The 15,379-nt window shown below is 42.4% G+C and overlaps 1 protein-coding gene across 5 annotated transcripts in view; it reads left to right on the top strand.

Annotated features, from left to right (window-relative positions):
* CLIC5 (chloride intracellular channel 5) overlaps nt 1-11,285 on the top strand; it is a 79,845-nt gene extending 68,560 nt beyond the window's left edge. For all 5 annotated transcript variants that reach the window (XM_025209582.1, XM_025209583.1, XM_025209584.1 and 2 more), the window contains one exon: nt 2,617-11,285. In XM_025209582.1, coding sequence (XP_025065367.1) covers nt 2,617-2,784 — 168 coding nt within the window. In that variant the 3' untranslated portion in view covers nt 2,785-11,285. The remainder of the gene's footprint in view (nt 1-2,616) is intronic.
* Nucleotides 11,286-15,379: the final 4,094 nt, after the last annotated feature.

Below are 15,379 nucleotides of genomic sequence, written 5' to 3'. Positions count from 1 at the left end.
GGAAAGAGTCAGGGTACATGCCCAACTCTGGGACAGTGTTCACTGGTGTGAATCCCTATAGGAGATGAATGTCTGATCCTAGAGTGGACTGGGGATAAAGTCACATCCCTGTCCTCAGCATTTCTCATTGGCTAGTTTAGGCAACACTTTGTTCAACATGTTGATTTTATGGATCCCATATGTATTCACCTACATATCCCTTACGTATTGTACAGGATTGTGGATTCCATTAGGTACCCTAATGTTTTGTGTTGCTATACATAAGTCCTTTTGTGGATATAGCTCTTGAGTCTCAAATCTCCAAGGTACTTAGGCACATAACTCCCCTTGAGTTAGGACTCTAAATCCCTTTGAAGGGCTCTGCCTACAAAGATCTTAAGGCAGTTTACGGTTGTGGATAAGAATCATTTGTCTCATTTTGTACATGGGAAATCTTAGAGGGATTAAAGTGATATGGGATGGTTTGGATAGAGATGAGCCTGCCTCAGGAAGGGGGTTGGATTAGATGGCTTCTGGAGGTCCCTTACAGCCCTACTTCTGTATGATCTATGATACGTTCATGGTCACACAGTGAGTTAGTGGCAGAGCCAGGTTCTACTTAGGGCTGCCTATACACATGCTCGTTGATGTTCTAATTAGAACACATCTGCATTCTAATTGTAATGCTGTAGCGTCGCTGCTGTATCACAGGTATTAAGCCCCTGTGCATTTTTAAATGGTGGCAGGGGTGCTTAAACTAAATCTGTTGAATGAGGTTTAGATAAAGAGTCCCATGTACATTTTTAAACATGGGGCTTAGTACACATAACGGTGAGGTGTTTTAATTAGAGTGGCTGCCCGGGAACCACTCTCATTAAAATGCTCCCCCCACCCACCTCCATGCATGTGTATAGCCAGCCTAGGTTTCCTGACTTCGTTTTTACTATTATCATATTGCCCCAAGCCCTTACATAGGGCATCACAACCATTAGTTAGTTCCTGTTGTTCTCAAAAGAGATGTCAAAACTTCAGTGTATTCACGCCCATATATCATCTAGGAGCAGCAGTTCTCCATTTCTGGGGTATATGTTCCAGCTGGTATTCTGCACAGAAAAGTTAACAAATCAAAGTGAGCACTCTAATATAGGATTTAAGATGCAGAATGGTCACCGGATTAGCATAAAGGATGTACATCATTCTGTCTTCTAAATTCTCCATTTATTTATCACATTACATGTTTCTTCAGAATAAAACAAGTACCTGGTAGTCCTTGGCAAGCCAGAAAACTTGAAAGTAGAGCCAACTCATGCATCTAGTTTGGCTCTATAAGCCAAAACATAAGCTAAGCCATGGGATCTGACTGTAAAAAAGCAAATACAAAATGTGGTACATAAGTTACTGCCCAAGAAATGTGATAATCGTCTGACTGGTTTAGCTTTCTCTCTGGCTCCTCTTAACTGATGGAAGTAAGGCCAGATTTTTCAGTGTTAAAGCCTAGCTTAAATTTTCTTTGTGTGGCCCATAGCTAATTCATTTTTCCTCATTACAAAGAGAGGTACAAATTTGTGATAGACATGAACAGCCACAGCCAATTCTCTTAGATGGGTTTTATAGACACAAGTAGATATTCTAAATATTCTCAGATGGATGGCAACCTATCCGAGTGCTTTAGAAAAGAGAGGGAAGCTGAATAGTACAATTGGGTGTAACTCCTTTTGTGCCCAGAAATATGTTTATACTTTATTAACAATTAGAGAGGAGAGGCATCCAATACATTAACTAACCCATCCCCCATCATTAACTAAGCCATTCTTTGGTATATTCTTTTATTCATTGCCTAGACAACCTGGAAAGTCAAGTCCAGTTAGTCCCACTGACTTCATGTTTAAAGTTAGGCACATGCTTACTTGTCTTCATGAATCAAGATATAAGTGTCTTAGTGGTGGGGTGTTGACCACTTCTCTCCAGGGAGAATTTTAGTCTAATATATCTCAAGAATAAGAAAATATTGCTGTACATAATTTTCTATTTAATCCCAATATTCCTAGTTCTCTGACCCTGAGATTACTAACACACTTAGTATCTTGGTATCTAAATCATAGTGCCCTGTACTGTCCTGAAGAGTACTATTCCCTCCCCTTTGCATATATCCTTCCCATGTCCTGTTATGTCCAGGACCATCACTGCTTGATGAGACAATACATATTACATTCTTTTAATCTTTCTTCACATCATCCTGTTAGCCCTGTGCACTTCTTCAAATGTCATATAATCAGCCTGTTCTCATCTGAGGATACCATTCTGGCAGCACAGCTTTTAGAAGCAATGTACGTAGGAATGAAGAAAAATAACAGAAAAGTACATGGTGCAGCCCAATGGGTTTCTGAGTACAGTGACTGCTGCTAAAAAGTCAGAATTTGGCTATGGTTACCACACAGTTGTATCAGCCTGTGCTTAGCTCAGCTCATGTCTTTGTATGGGTTGGGTGACCTCCTGAAGGCTTCTCTTACAGGCCTCTGAACCTCCATGCCCGTGCTTCCCTCTCTGTTACATAACTAAAAGAAGTAAGCATAACAGCACTTACCCAATACGACACAACACACCACTAACAGGTTTTCTTTTTTGTCTTTGTTCTAGATTGTCACAAAGAAATATCGCAACTATGAATTCCCAACAGAGATGATGGGACTGTGGCGGTACCTGAAGAATGCCTATGCCAGGGATGAATTCACCAACACCTGTGCTGCGGACAAAGAAGTCGAACAAGCCTATGCAGATGTGGCCAAGCGGCTCAGCAAATCCTAACTGACACCTGCACACACCAGCACAGGCTCAGTGTCCCTGCGGATCTCCATTTCACAGACTCCTTTCCTTGTTGCCTTAGGATATATTTGTCATTACATTATGTGGTTGGCATCCCCATGATTTCAGCTGTTAAAGTGAATTGGTCAGGGATAAATCTGCCTCTCCCTTGAGAAAACATAAGGCAACCACAGTGCAAGGCTAGGGGGGACCCTCTGAAATCTGAACCTAAGATCTGGAGCGAGTATTATCATTTGCAATCAGTATTTGAAAATAGTCCTTTTAGTTTTTTGGCGGTGGTGGGGAGGGGAATATCAGCCACCTAACTTGTCTGACTAGGGCCTTTAAAACTAGCGTTTTTAGCTGAAATTTCAAATAGCTGGATTTGGAATGTGCAGTACTGGTCCTTCCCTGGCTTGTGCCAAGGGCACCTTTTTCTGTTGTGATCTATTAAAAAAATCACTGCTGGTGGGACCTTGAGGTAAGAGAAACGTGTGTGTGAGAGCATGAAGGGAAAAACCCTCTGAGAAGTTATATTTAAAAACCTCCTTCAATACAGCTTCTTATTTAACAGTGCTAGGGGGTCTATAAGATATTTATTGATAACTTGACAGTAGTGGAGGAAGGATCAGTGAATATGTCCAACTTGCTACTTTGCATCTGACTTGCATGCTTCAATTTGAAATCTTAAAGGAAAATAGAATGAGACATTGAGTGGACAGTCCTTGGAAGAACAGCACTGATGCCAAAAAAGCCCACTCAATGTGCAAGTCAGTGGAGGGACTCAGGCACTACACTGATAGGGGCCATAAGATTACTCAGTTGTATCCTCACAGAAATCCTCACAGTTGACTGAATTCTTTGGGGCAGTTGCATCTTCGCTGTATATTTGCCAGCTTTGTTGTTATGGAGACATGGCTGCAGAGTAGAAACTGGTTGCCTTAAGTAGAGAGAAATACCTTCTTTCTTTTTAAGCTCCAGCTAGGTCACTCTCCAGCCTTCCTCTCCCATTATAGAGAGCAGAGTGGCCTGAAACTATTCAGTAGGATGAGTTGGGAAGGAGTCCATAAAAAAAAGACCTGAGGAAGAATGTCTTGCATTTGAAAGCTTGTCTGACTATCCCAACTACATCGTTAGTCTTATAAAAGATACTGCTGTAAGAAACTTTTGCCTCTCATATAAAAAGGAAGACTCCCATTCCTAACTGGAAAGTTGGCAAGTATACTAGCTCACATAAAAGCATGGTGGCTTGGTTTTATTCATTCCCATGTTTCATATAGCTACCATTTAATGACCCTCCTGATTGCTCACTTGGACTGCTTTTGGCAACTGGCTATTTTGTGCTGTGGGCAGCTGCTGCATGCCACAATTTGCTTTGAGCTGAACTTTACTGGTGTATCTCTTTAAGAAATTAAGGGTACCTATTCTTTTGTTCAGGACAGAAAAGGCTAAGTGTGTGCACATATTGAAGACAAGACTTTCAATCCAGATCTATCGATTTGGAAGGAGTTGCAGTTTTTTAAAGATAAAATAAGTTGACCTCAAGTACTCATTGGCTCCAGCCCTGGTCAGACCCCTACTCCTGCGTGGGACTGGCAAACCTTTACATGAAGGAAAGGCTTACAGTAAGAAACCCTAGCCCTGGTTTACAGTTAGAAAGAACTGGATTGGAGATTACTAACAAGGTCAGATTCTACTCTAGTACACTGCTGTAGATCTGGAGCAATTCCATGGACGTTGGTGGAGTTATTCTGCTTTCACTCCAGCCCAACGGGGAGCAGAATATTGGCCACTGATTGCAAGGACATTTTGTAGTTGACTATCATTTTGCCCATGGCAACCGTTTTTTTCTGAACTTTCCAAAAGCTTAGTTGAAAGTCCATGAACTCCCTGGTCTTCCCTCGATATGGGCTTTTTAAACAAAGGCGAGACTGGAGGGCAGAGACTCACACACTTCAAAATATTGCTGAGAAATCAACTGGCTCAGAGAGCACGAGTAACAGCCAGGAAAATCCAATGAGATTAGAAGAGACTGAACAAGCACATATGGCTTGTTAAACCCTTTTCTTCATCAGATTGGAATTATTTGTATTTTAAATAGATATTTAATTGTTTGTTTATTTTGTTTGATTTGGGCTTTTCTTTCTGTCTCTTTTTTCATTCAGCTTATGGGCTGGGCTGATTCTTACTGTAAGAATGTGTTATAACCAGGGCTTGCAAATTATTTTGTAATGATCAGTGCTTTCCTGATGTCTGACTAATGGCCGGTTAGGATTTTTTTCCAGCATGCCTTGGCAGGCAGAGCTCTGATCAACTGAGACTGTGCTTTTCTCCATCATTTCCCAGGTTTATATTTCAATTAGAAGCTTTGTCTAATCAGAACTGTGTGAACTGTGAATAAAAAAAAGTAGGAGGCAGATGCAGCCTGCTGCTCTGGGCATATTTCACTTGGCTCCTTTATGAAATGTGTAGAGACAGTGGGTCTCAGGGAAGGTAGATGAAGCAGTTCAGGACTGATGCTAATATCTGCTGTCCTCAGTTTCTTGAACCAAACTTGAATACGACCTTGAAAGGTTCTGTGATATTATAATACAGATTCTTTACATGTTCCCTACAACGCAGTCTAAAGGAAACTACACATTTTTAGTGCTGAACAAAATTCTCTTGTCAGAACTGTAGAAATCCTAAATCCTTTTGCCAGAATTATTTTACTCCCAACAAAATGTGGATTTTCATTGCAATGGACAGTTTGATTAAATAATCTGCATTTTCATTGAAAATGTGGGGGATTTCAGTATAAAACCTGAAAATCCCCAAACCTATTTTTTTAGTAAGTGAAACACTGAGTATTTTTGAGATTTTTTTTTTCAACAGCACCCTGAAAAATTAAAAAAGTTGATGAAAATGAAATAAAAAATTGCTTTTAGCAAAAGTTTCACAACTCTACCTCAAATTTAGTATAGAATCCAAGTCTGGATCTTGAATTTTGTACCTTCTCCCTTACTATCCTAGACTGACCTAAGTTTCTGGATGGATTCAGAAACTTCTTGAAATTTGTATGGGTTTCAAATCCAAAGTCAGATTTGCAGATGTCACATTTGCTCGCCTTTGTAATTCTTGCCTTTAGCCATGGCCAAAAGTAGGCAGTGCTTGGTATCTTGCACAGAAAATTATTTTTCTGTAATTTCCAGTCCAGCTCTCTGGACCCAAGATATTTAGATAAGCTTCTTTTTCCCATCACCAGTGAGATTTCAAAGAGCTCCAGGACTCTTCTATGCTGGGTATTTTTGTGCCCTTCCATTGTATTTAGAATTGCAAGTAGTAAATGTTAATCATGCAGAAGGTTGTTTATCTACATTGGCAAAGCAGCATTTCTGAAAAGAATCTAAGTGACAAGACAGACAGTACAGATTTACAATAACTTTGTTCATAAATTTCTTTCAAGATGTAAAGAAAGACATAGTGCAGAAGGGGAAGACGCCAACAATATGGATTTAATCATCTACATTTCAGAAATGCAGACCAAATGTCTGTAAAGATGTCCATTTCTTCCAAACATTTCTTAGATATTTTTTTCAAAGATACCGGTTCACTCAGTCCAACACTCCATTCATATTGGAACCAATATTGAATCCTCTTTCATTAATATTAATGTTGGCCTTTTGGGCAAACTCATACATTAGTAACGATCTTTCTTTCTGTTAGGATATGTGAGTTGCCAAAAAGTCGCCTTAGCTGAAAAGGTGAGAAAACTAGAGAGTATGTGATTCTAGGATGCTTATACTTGGAATCATGACAAACACTTGTCCTTTCCAAGAAAAGGGAATTTTCAGAGGTTATTGTTTTCTCTGAGAATGCCAATCTCATGGTATGTATTGCTATCTATGCACTTATGGGATGTCAGTGTTGTTCTGTGTTTCAGTCAGTTTAAAGGTAACTGGCAGGGAAAAATATCAGGTACATATTACAAGGGAGTCGGGTAAAGGGACTAAGCAGAGGAAAGCGGCACAATGTGTTCCTAAAAGTGAAGCAGACCATGATTTTTGCATGGTATCTGTTTCAGTAAGACATGTATTAATCCCTTATGCTTTTCTCTCTCTCTTTCTCTTCCTATTCCACTCCAATTCCTGTTTTTTTTTCTTCTCCTTCTTTAGTCTCTATACCTACAACAAAACCCAACAGAAACAGGTACATAAGCATTAGAGATACAAAAGACCAGGGCTTTTATCTACAGGTGGTGGTCAGGGCCATCCTGCCTTTCCATGTTGTTAGATAGGAGAGAGAGATCATGGCTAGACCCCAGACAGAAGTTGCAGGGGAGCCATAATATTGGAAAGATGAGGAACCACACTTTAGAGCACCACCTCCTGATGCCAGATATTAATCTAATACTATGCATTTGTTCAAAGACCAGAGATCTCAACAACTCTTTTCTAAACAGTGCAGTGAAAGTGAGAAGGAAAATGGATGTCTATGTTACCACTTTCCTGCTAAGGTAGATATTTTGGTGCATAGCAATGAAATGGTTGAAAAACTAGCCAAAGAGAAATTCACAGTCATATAAACTCCAGCAGTTGATGGAAAATTTCACATTTTAGTATATACTTAACTTTTAAAGCAACATAAAAAAAATCCTCCCCTCCATTTAATATATCTATATTTTAGGCACGGGTAAATTTGAATGTATTTATTATTCCACTCAGCATAATAATTGTTCCTTTTGGTTTTGATTTAAGAAATATTTTTCCAAGATTTTTGTCTTTTGCTGTGTCTTTCATCTCTTCATTAATACTAACATCTTACAATGCCAGAGGACGCAGGGAAGAACTGAAGCTTAGACTTATTGAGTAATTGGAGAAGCTAGTAATTTGGGGGAAATTTTAGTATTAAAGCCTCTTTATGAAATCCATGTAAGGATATATAACACTTAACTTGGGATCCTAGAAGCATTTTAACCAAGGATACTATATTATATGGTCTAGATTAGAACTGTCAGCACAGAACTGAGCCACTTGCTGGCTGGTCTTTCCTGAAGTAGTCCCAGATGACAAATGGCACAGACTCTTCTGAGAGTCACAGTGGTTTCCTTGCCTCCGTGCTATTTCCAGGTTGCAGCTGACTGTTGGCCACTGTCAGTAAGAAATTATGACACTCCACTTGTGTTGCATCTGCTGGTATATAAGGGGAGAAAGAGGCGCAGTCATAAAATTTGAGAATCACTGGCCTACAGGTGTCTTCCTCCCCATGTTCCTTGGTGGTGTCCCATAGCATAACTATGCCTTCATTGTGTCAGCTTCACTCTTACCCTGAAATGGCTGGAAACCACCCCCCCCCAGGTGATTATATTTTAAATGAATTCAACTCCAAATGTGCTTTAATGGTTCTCAACCTAACACTGTCAGTTCTCACCTCACCACAGGATTGAATTTGTTGGCAGAAATTAAATTAAATTAAAATAGTAAAATTTGGGTATTGCTAATGGGTACTACAGGGAGCCCTAAAAGGAGTTCATGTTGTAGACCCATAGCCCCAGTGAACATCCTTTATTTCCCAAAGAATCATTTGAGTTGGAAGTGGGTCAAAGCCATCTATCCACTGCACTGCGCCAGGATTGTGTCAGTTGTTCCTAAATCCTCCCTCTAGATCTATAAACATTTTGTGGGATGACTGCTGGCACCAAATTAATCTCTTTTTATTGCACTAAATTAACTACTGTTGTTTGGAAATAAGGAATAAATAAATAACACTTAAAGAGAGTACATTTCTCTATCTTCTTTATTAACAGAGCTTGTTAAAATATACTCCCAGGCTTTTAGAAAATACGAGTTTACCCACAAATTTTGGAGACTTTTTATTTATGTTACCTGTAGTGTATCAAAATCAAAAGGAGAGGCCTGTGATTCTGAATAGATCATTTAGTAGGGTGTTTTTAATTTGAGCAGGAGATTGAGGATGACATTCACTTAAATTGCATCAAGAGAAATTTAGGTTGGATTTAGGTTGGAAAAACTTGCTCACTATGAGGGCAGTTAAGCATTGGAACATGTTCCCTAAGGAGGTTGTGGACTCTCCATTCTTGGAAGTTTTTAACAACAGATTAGACATTTGGCTGGATTAGATGTTTGCCCAAAGATGCTCCTGCCTTGAGCACAGGTTGGACTAGATGACCTCCTTCCAGCCCTATTTTTCTATGTTTGTACAAGCATATATTTTGGGAGGGAGTTTAGTCCAGTTATTGGGACAGGGCCATTGGGGATCTCTCCTGAGATGAGTGCTCTGTGATCTTGGGCAAGTCACTTCTCCTCCAAAGGCAATTGGACTCAGGCTGGCAGTATATTTGTCCATGAACCTTTAACCCTTAATGAGACTATTCATGGGAAAAAGTTTTGCTCAGTAAGGGCATCAGAATCAATCGCCTGAGCTTATTTTACAAATCTGCAGGCTAGGTATAATGTTTACCCAATTTAATAGTAATGGTTGGAAGTTTAAGTGCCTTGAGACCTTTGGATAGAAGGTAATGTAATTATACAGTTCTTCTCCTATGTCATTTCTAAATCCATAAATGACAGTGAACAATCAACTGAGATAACCCACAGCCTATGGGCTGATAATCACACCAGGTCTTAGTTGTAGTCCTGATCTTTTTCCCATGGATATAAATGGGAGCTTTAGTAACCAAGATACTTTTCAGCAATTTGAGTTGGGCCTATTACAGATGCAAGCAGCTGCATCATGGCTTCTTGAAGGTAGGCTACCTTGCTCTTGGATGAGTTTACAGAACTCAGTAGTGTAAGAATGATGTTGTAGCCATGATAGTCCAGAAATGATGTGAGAGGCAATCATTTCTTAGAGTGTTATCTTTTATTGGAACAGCTATGTTTTTGCATGCAAGACATTCTTGGTCAGGTAACCAGGTAATGTCTTGCATTCAAAAGCTCATCTACCTTTATCCCAACTACATAGCTGGTCTAATGAAAGATATCATCCTAAGAAATTCTTGCCTCTTTACAGTACTTCTCATTGGAGGCTAGAGTAAGCCGCTGCCCCTGCAGCACATTATAAAATGGGATTAAGAAATCATGCAATGTGGACTGGCTAGTAGTGAGTCAGACTCATTTGCGGGCTGTACAGCCACTAAATTGGTCTGACATCAGTAACCGCAGCATAAGAGCACGGACGCTGAAGTGATTCAAACCAGCGCCTTTGTCACCAGTCATTTTCTATTTATAACAACAGCACAGATCCATTTTATAATCACAATGAGGCACAACAGGAGCAGGCTTTGTTCTGCCTAAATCACATTTCTCATGCGGGTAGATTTAAGCACTCAGCCTTTGGCCCCTTGCCTCACACCACACACACCCAAGGCTGGTGTTTCTGACACAACAATGCACACCCTGTCGTGCCTGAATGCACAAAGCCCACTTAATCCCCTGCTCAACAGCTCTCAAATGTTCCCCAAAGTGTGCTGAGTTGCTACCCTCCCAAGCTTGTTATTTCCAATGGCATTTGGAGACTCAGTCTTTGGTTTCAAAGGACATGAGAGCCCATTGCATTGTTTAGTGGTGGTAATGACTGGGCATTGTTGGCAAGAAGAAGTGGGGAAAAAATCCTTCTTTCATAGTGGCAAATCCACTGCTGTAATTTGCTTGGTTTTTCAGAGACCCTGAATCCCTTCCCAAAGACTCCGTTGCTGTTGAAGCAGACCCTCCGTTGGTGCAAATCTTACAACTCCTCTAACGTCCATTGGATTTACCCCAGCTGCAGATTTGGCTCTATATTGTCTAGAGAGCATTTAGGATATGGTAATCCACAGACTTTTTTTTCTAGCTCAAGTGGTTCATTTTTGCAGGGGAATGCTGGAAAGAGGTTTAAGTTCAGGTCTGGGCAGGCTCATTAAAAGCTTCTATGTTGCATTAAAGCGCAGTTACAGCTGGGGACAATGGCCCTTATCTATTTACCTCGAGGGTCTGTGTGGGATTTCTGGATAAGGAAGACAGGTTGAGCACCTTGGTGTACTTGTGATTTTCAGGCAATGCACATAATCTATGAACACATGATAGTTGATTTGACTGGCAGCTTGTATGTATGTGTACAGCTCTTACCATAATAGGATCCTGATCCGAACCTCGGGGCTCTGTTGTGATAAACACGATAAGTAATACTACTAATCATTGTAAGAAAAGTCATTTCACCTTACCTTTAATGTTACAATTGTGTTACTGTACATTCTATATATTGTGAATACAAATTATGTTCATTTTGCATATCAGGGATATTTTATTGTTGAAGAAACAGTTGAGCTACTTGAACTTCTGAATTAAATATAAATCTATTCATTGTTCCCTTCTAGGCCAATGGATAAAAGAGTAGAAATTTCTGTTGTTTCTTTGACATGTGTTGAATGAAGAAATATATCTTGCTAAAGCTGGCCCATTTATAATGCTGTTTTCCAATCTTGATTAGGACCCAGTAATTTGAATAAAATTGCTTTATTTTCTCATATTAAGTAAATAGCAATCTGTCGTCTCATTCTTTAAATCATTAATAATTTGTTATAACAGCCAAGATTTGCTCAGTTGTAGGCACAGTATTAATTTTGTATCAATGACACCAGAACACTTTTCATTTCAGTCGCTTCTAAGTAAAACCCTTTTAGAGATTCATGTGGATAGAAGACTATAAACCACTTCTTATAGCATAATATATGGAATCACAGGCCATCTGAAACAAGAAGCATATATTAAAGAAAAGAGCTACCACTACAGACACGGGAAAGCAGTGTTTCACGTAGACTCAGTTCCAGCAATGCCATCTTTGTTCACCAAGGACCGCACACTACATGAAGTCCTATACAGAGAACAGAAATAGGTAGGCTGACTAGTATACTGCAAAGCAAACCTCTCATGCCATTACACTGCAAAATGTTATTACAGCTGAGCTCCCTGCCCTCATTGCAGGAGCTCTTCATATAGGCAAGGTGTTTTGGAAGACGTGACCCAGAATCCCTAATAAGAACGAGAGCGTATCTGCATCTGAAGAGAGGAACAGAAAATCTGTTGGATTGGTAGGAGCACAACTTAAGGTCTCAGGAAAAAAAAGCCCATCCGTGTATGTACTCGGTGTTCGTCAGCCCTCTGTCACTAGCCAGTCTCTGTTACAGGACACCTGCTGGCTCTTTGCACTGTCAAATCCCTCCCAAAAATCACATTATGATTTCTTGTGATGCCTCTCAGCACTCACACCGCTTACACAGGAGAGTGATCAGTTCACCCTGTGCACTACAGGCCAGCGTCCCCTTCCATTTGCACTCATGCAACTTTGTTGGGGCAGATCCTGGCCCTCGTTGTTCAAGTGCAATCTAGAATAGCACCATGACTTTCAGTGGCAGGACTCTGGATATATGCCAGTGTCTGTGATGCTGTTGGCTTTAAAAGGTCTTTGATTAAAATGGATGAACAGCCTTGAGAGCCGGGCCCTGAATCTAGGGCTTTTTCCCTTCCAGGGCATCGCCTGCCTCTTTGGGCCTTGCAATTAGGCTCTGTCTTATTTGCACTCCTTTTGGCCCCATGATTTTCGTCCTTGGCTGCGTAGGGGTCCCTGGCCCTGGTGTCCGTATCTCTCAGACTGGGGACCCCTGGCCTTGCTTTCTGCCCCTGTCGGGCTCTGGCCTGAGCTTTCTTGGCTTCAGGCTGCCTCTCCTGTCTCTCCCACTTAGGCTTTGCTCCTCTTGGCCTCTGCCTGTGTTTTCCTTGAATCCGGCCCTTGGCAGTGCTTAAAACACCCTCATGCCCTTCGGGCACCCTACAGCTTGGGCCCCTAACGACCAGCCTGCCTTTTCTTCCTGCTGCTTAGCTGAGCTGTTTGCAGCTCTCAACCCCTGAGCCACCCAGGTGTCAGCCCTCTGTGCATCTTACTGTTGGCAGCTGGCTACAAGTTTGTCTGTTTACTGGCAGTCCGCCTGCTTTCTGGCTGCCAGCCCTCCCTGAGCCGGTTCGGCCTGCTACAGTTCCCTCTGGCTCCCTCCTATAATATCCTGCTCCCAGGCACAGCTTTGTGCAGTGCCAGGCACATGGCCAACGCTACCCTTCATTTCATTACCAGTACAGCAGTGCAACGCTGCACAAGTTTGTCACCGTGCCACTACTTGCACTCAGTACGCCAGCGTGGCCCATACCACATTGGTCCATCCACTGCCATCTCTTGCCTCTGACAATGGCCAGTGTTAGATGCTTCAGAGAAGCTGGAAGATACCTCTGTAGTGATCATGTATGATTTAGTGGCTTCGATAGGCAAAGCCCCTTCTAAAAATTCCCTCTGTGCTTCTCTTGCTTGCTTGCTTGGTTTCTTATCTTGCTGCTCATCACTTGAGAATAAGCGAAATAGGGAAAGCTCTCACAGACTTCCTGGAATCTCTCACCTGCCTTCCTTTCTTGGGGCAAACTCTCTGCTGGGGAAAGGGTTGTGTTTGTTGCTAAATACCTTCTGCAACATTTGGTACCTCCTGCATTGTAGGCAAACTGTAATCAGTCACAGTGGTAAAGCGGCTTAGACGTCTCAGGTGTCATCCATCCTTTATGACTTCGCTTTCATGAGCCCAGCAGATGCCTTTAATTGCCAGCCACTGCTGTTGGCTTTCCAAGCAGTAGCAGAGAAACTTTGGAGTCCCCCTGGCACAGGATGAAACAAAGGGGCCCAGTGCTGTTATGACAGTTTCTTGCACGGAGCTTGGCTTGGGGAAGAATGGCCTCTTTCCTCCCTTTAGATAAGCACAGAAATCTTAAGCAGATGCTTGCAAAACATCAAACAAATACATGCTTTAAAATATATATATATATATATATATATATCGGTTATAGCCACATGCCCCATAACATCGCCAAATTTAATCCATTGCTAACAGTATCTCGCCTCCTCCAGTGACTCTGCACAAAAGGAAACACTCCACAGCTTCATGGGTGGAAACTGGGACCATCAGCCCCAAAATCAGAGGCCTCCTGGGCTAAAGAAGTGACTGGCTCCAGAGCCACATGTGCAGTGAGCACATCTGTCTGCACAGCGTCTGGGGGCTCCTGTGAACACTGCCAAGAACCATGTCCTGTCTACCTGCTCCCAGCCCTGGGACTGAGACCATGACACTGCTCTGTGGTGCCACTAGCTGTTGCTCTCGTATACTCCAGAGCGAGAGAGCTCAAGAGCAATGGGACCCTCAGGGCGGCTTTGCTGCCTCATTTCTAGGCTTGGCCACTGAAGAATAGTAAGGTGGAGGCAGAGCCGTGAGAGCTTAAGAAGTGGTATTGGCATTCCCTGGGTTAACCAAAGAGCCACAACAGTGTCCACAATCCCTGGGTGAACCGTGACACAGGCCACTTCAAAGAGAAAAGGGAGAAACACTTTAAAATGATAAGTCGTGTTTGTGGGAGACTGGCAGGGCTGCTAAGGTGACTTGCTAGTGCTCCAGATGTGTGAGCTCACACCCTGCTCTGGGTCAGCCTCTGGATGAGGGCGGGAGAGAGGTTTGATCAATGCCTACCCTATGGCCTGGTTTGCTGGGAAACAAGGTTCAGCCTCCAATCTGGCTTGCCTGCTTCCTAGGCAAGTCTCCAAACCACCAGGCTATTCGGTGAAACACAGAAGGGCTCTCCTCCTCCTCTTCCTCCATTTTGCTTCCAGCAGGTTTGTGCACGGGGCAATTCTATGTCACCGCAGAGCAATATAGTCCAAAACTGAGCACAAGTGCCAAAAACTGCAGTTTTGCAGTTTTGGGGTGCATGAAGCAAAATAGGATTTAGCCCTTAGCATTTACTGATTGCAAGAGAAACAGCAAAAGCACGCAGCAAAAAGAAAAAAAAGCCCTACCATTTTCTGTGAAGAGCATGGGTGATAAGGTGAAGCAGTAACATCACTGGGGGTTGGTACCTGACCCAGGCACTGGCCTAGATTGGGGCAGAGGTGCTACCCAGGGTGAAAAACCTACTTGTTACACCTCTGAGTTGAAGCCGTGGTGTGTCACTGGCTGACAGCAGTACTAGACTTTCATCTTCTGTTCAGCTACTAGAGGAAAGCCGCACATTTAGGGAGCATCTTGTGCACAAAAGCTATCTTCCGTTGTCTAAAGGACTATTTAAATATGAGTTAAGGAGAAGGTGGAAGAAAAGGAGTCCTGGAATGAGCTTAGACGCTAGGGCTGCGCGAAGCAGCACCATTCCACTTCGACTTCGTTTCGACGGAGCAGTGTTTCTTTTCGAGTTTCATTTCATTTTGAAAGCACTGTTCTGTTTCATTTCGTCAAAACTGTTTCACTGTTTCGATGCTGTTTCAACGCTGTTTCAGTGCTTTGCTCATAGGCTATTCTGCACCCAGTGCCAGGAAGATCACCGCTGCTGCTGCTGGCCCCAGCCAGCAGCACCGGCCTCCTGTTATCTGGCAGGCAGATCAGGGGCCTGCCCTCACCCCTGGGGGGAGTCCAGGACAGCCCCCACAGCCCTCCTGGGGGTGCGGGTGAGCCCTCAATCTGCCTGCTGTATGACAGGAGGCTGGTGCTGCCAGCTGGGACCGGCACTGGGTGCAGCCCATGCCGGGAAGATCGGTGCTGCCA

Source organism: Alligator sinensis, unplaced genomic scaffold (assembly GCF_000455745.1).
Source record: "Alligator sinensis unplaced genomic scaffold, ASM45574v1 scaffold1156_1, whole genome shotgun sequence".
Lineage (NCBI taxonomy): Eukaryota > Metazoa > Chordata > Crocodylia > Alligatoridae > Alligator > Alligator sinensis.
The sequence above is the reverse complement of the archived record's forward strand: the minus strand, read 5'-3'. Positions and strand labels throughout refer to the sequence as shown.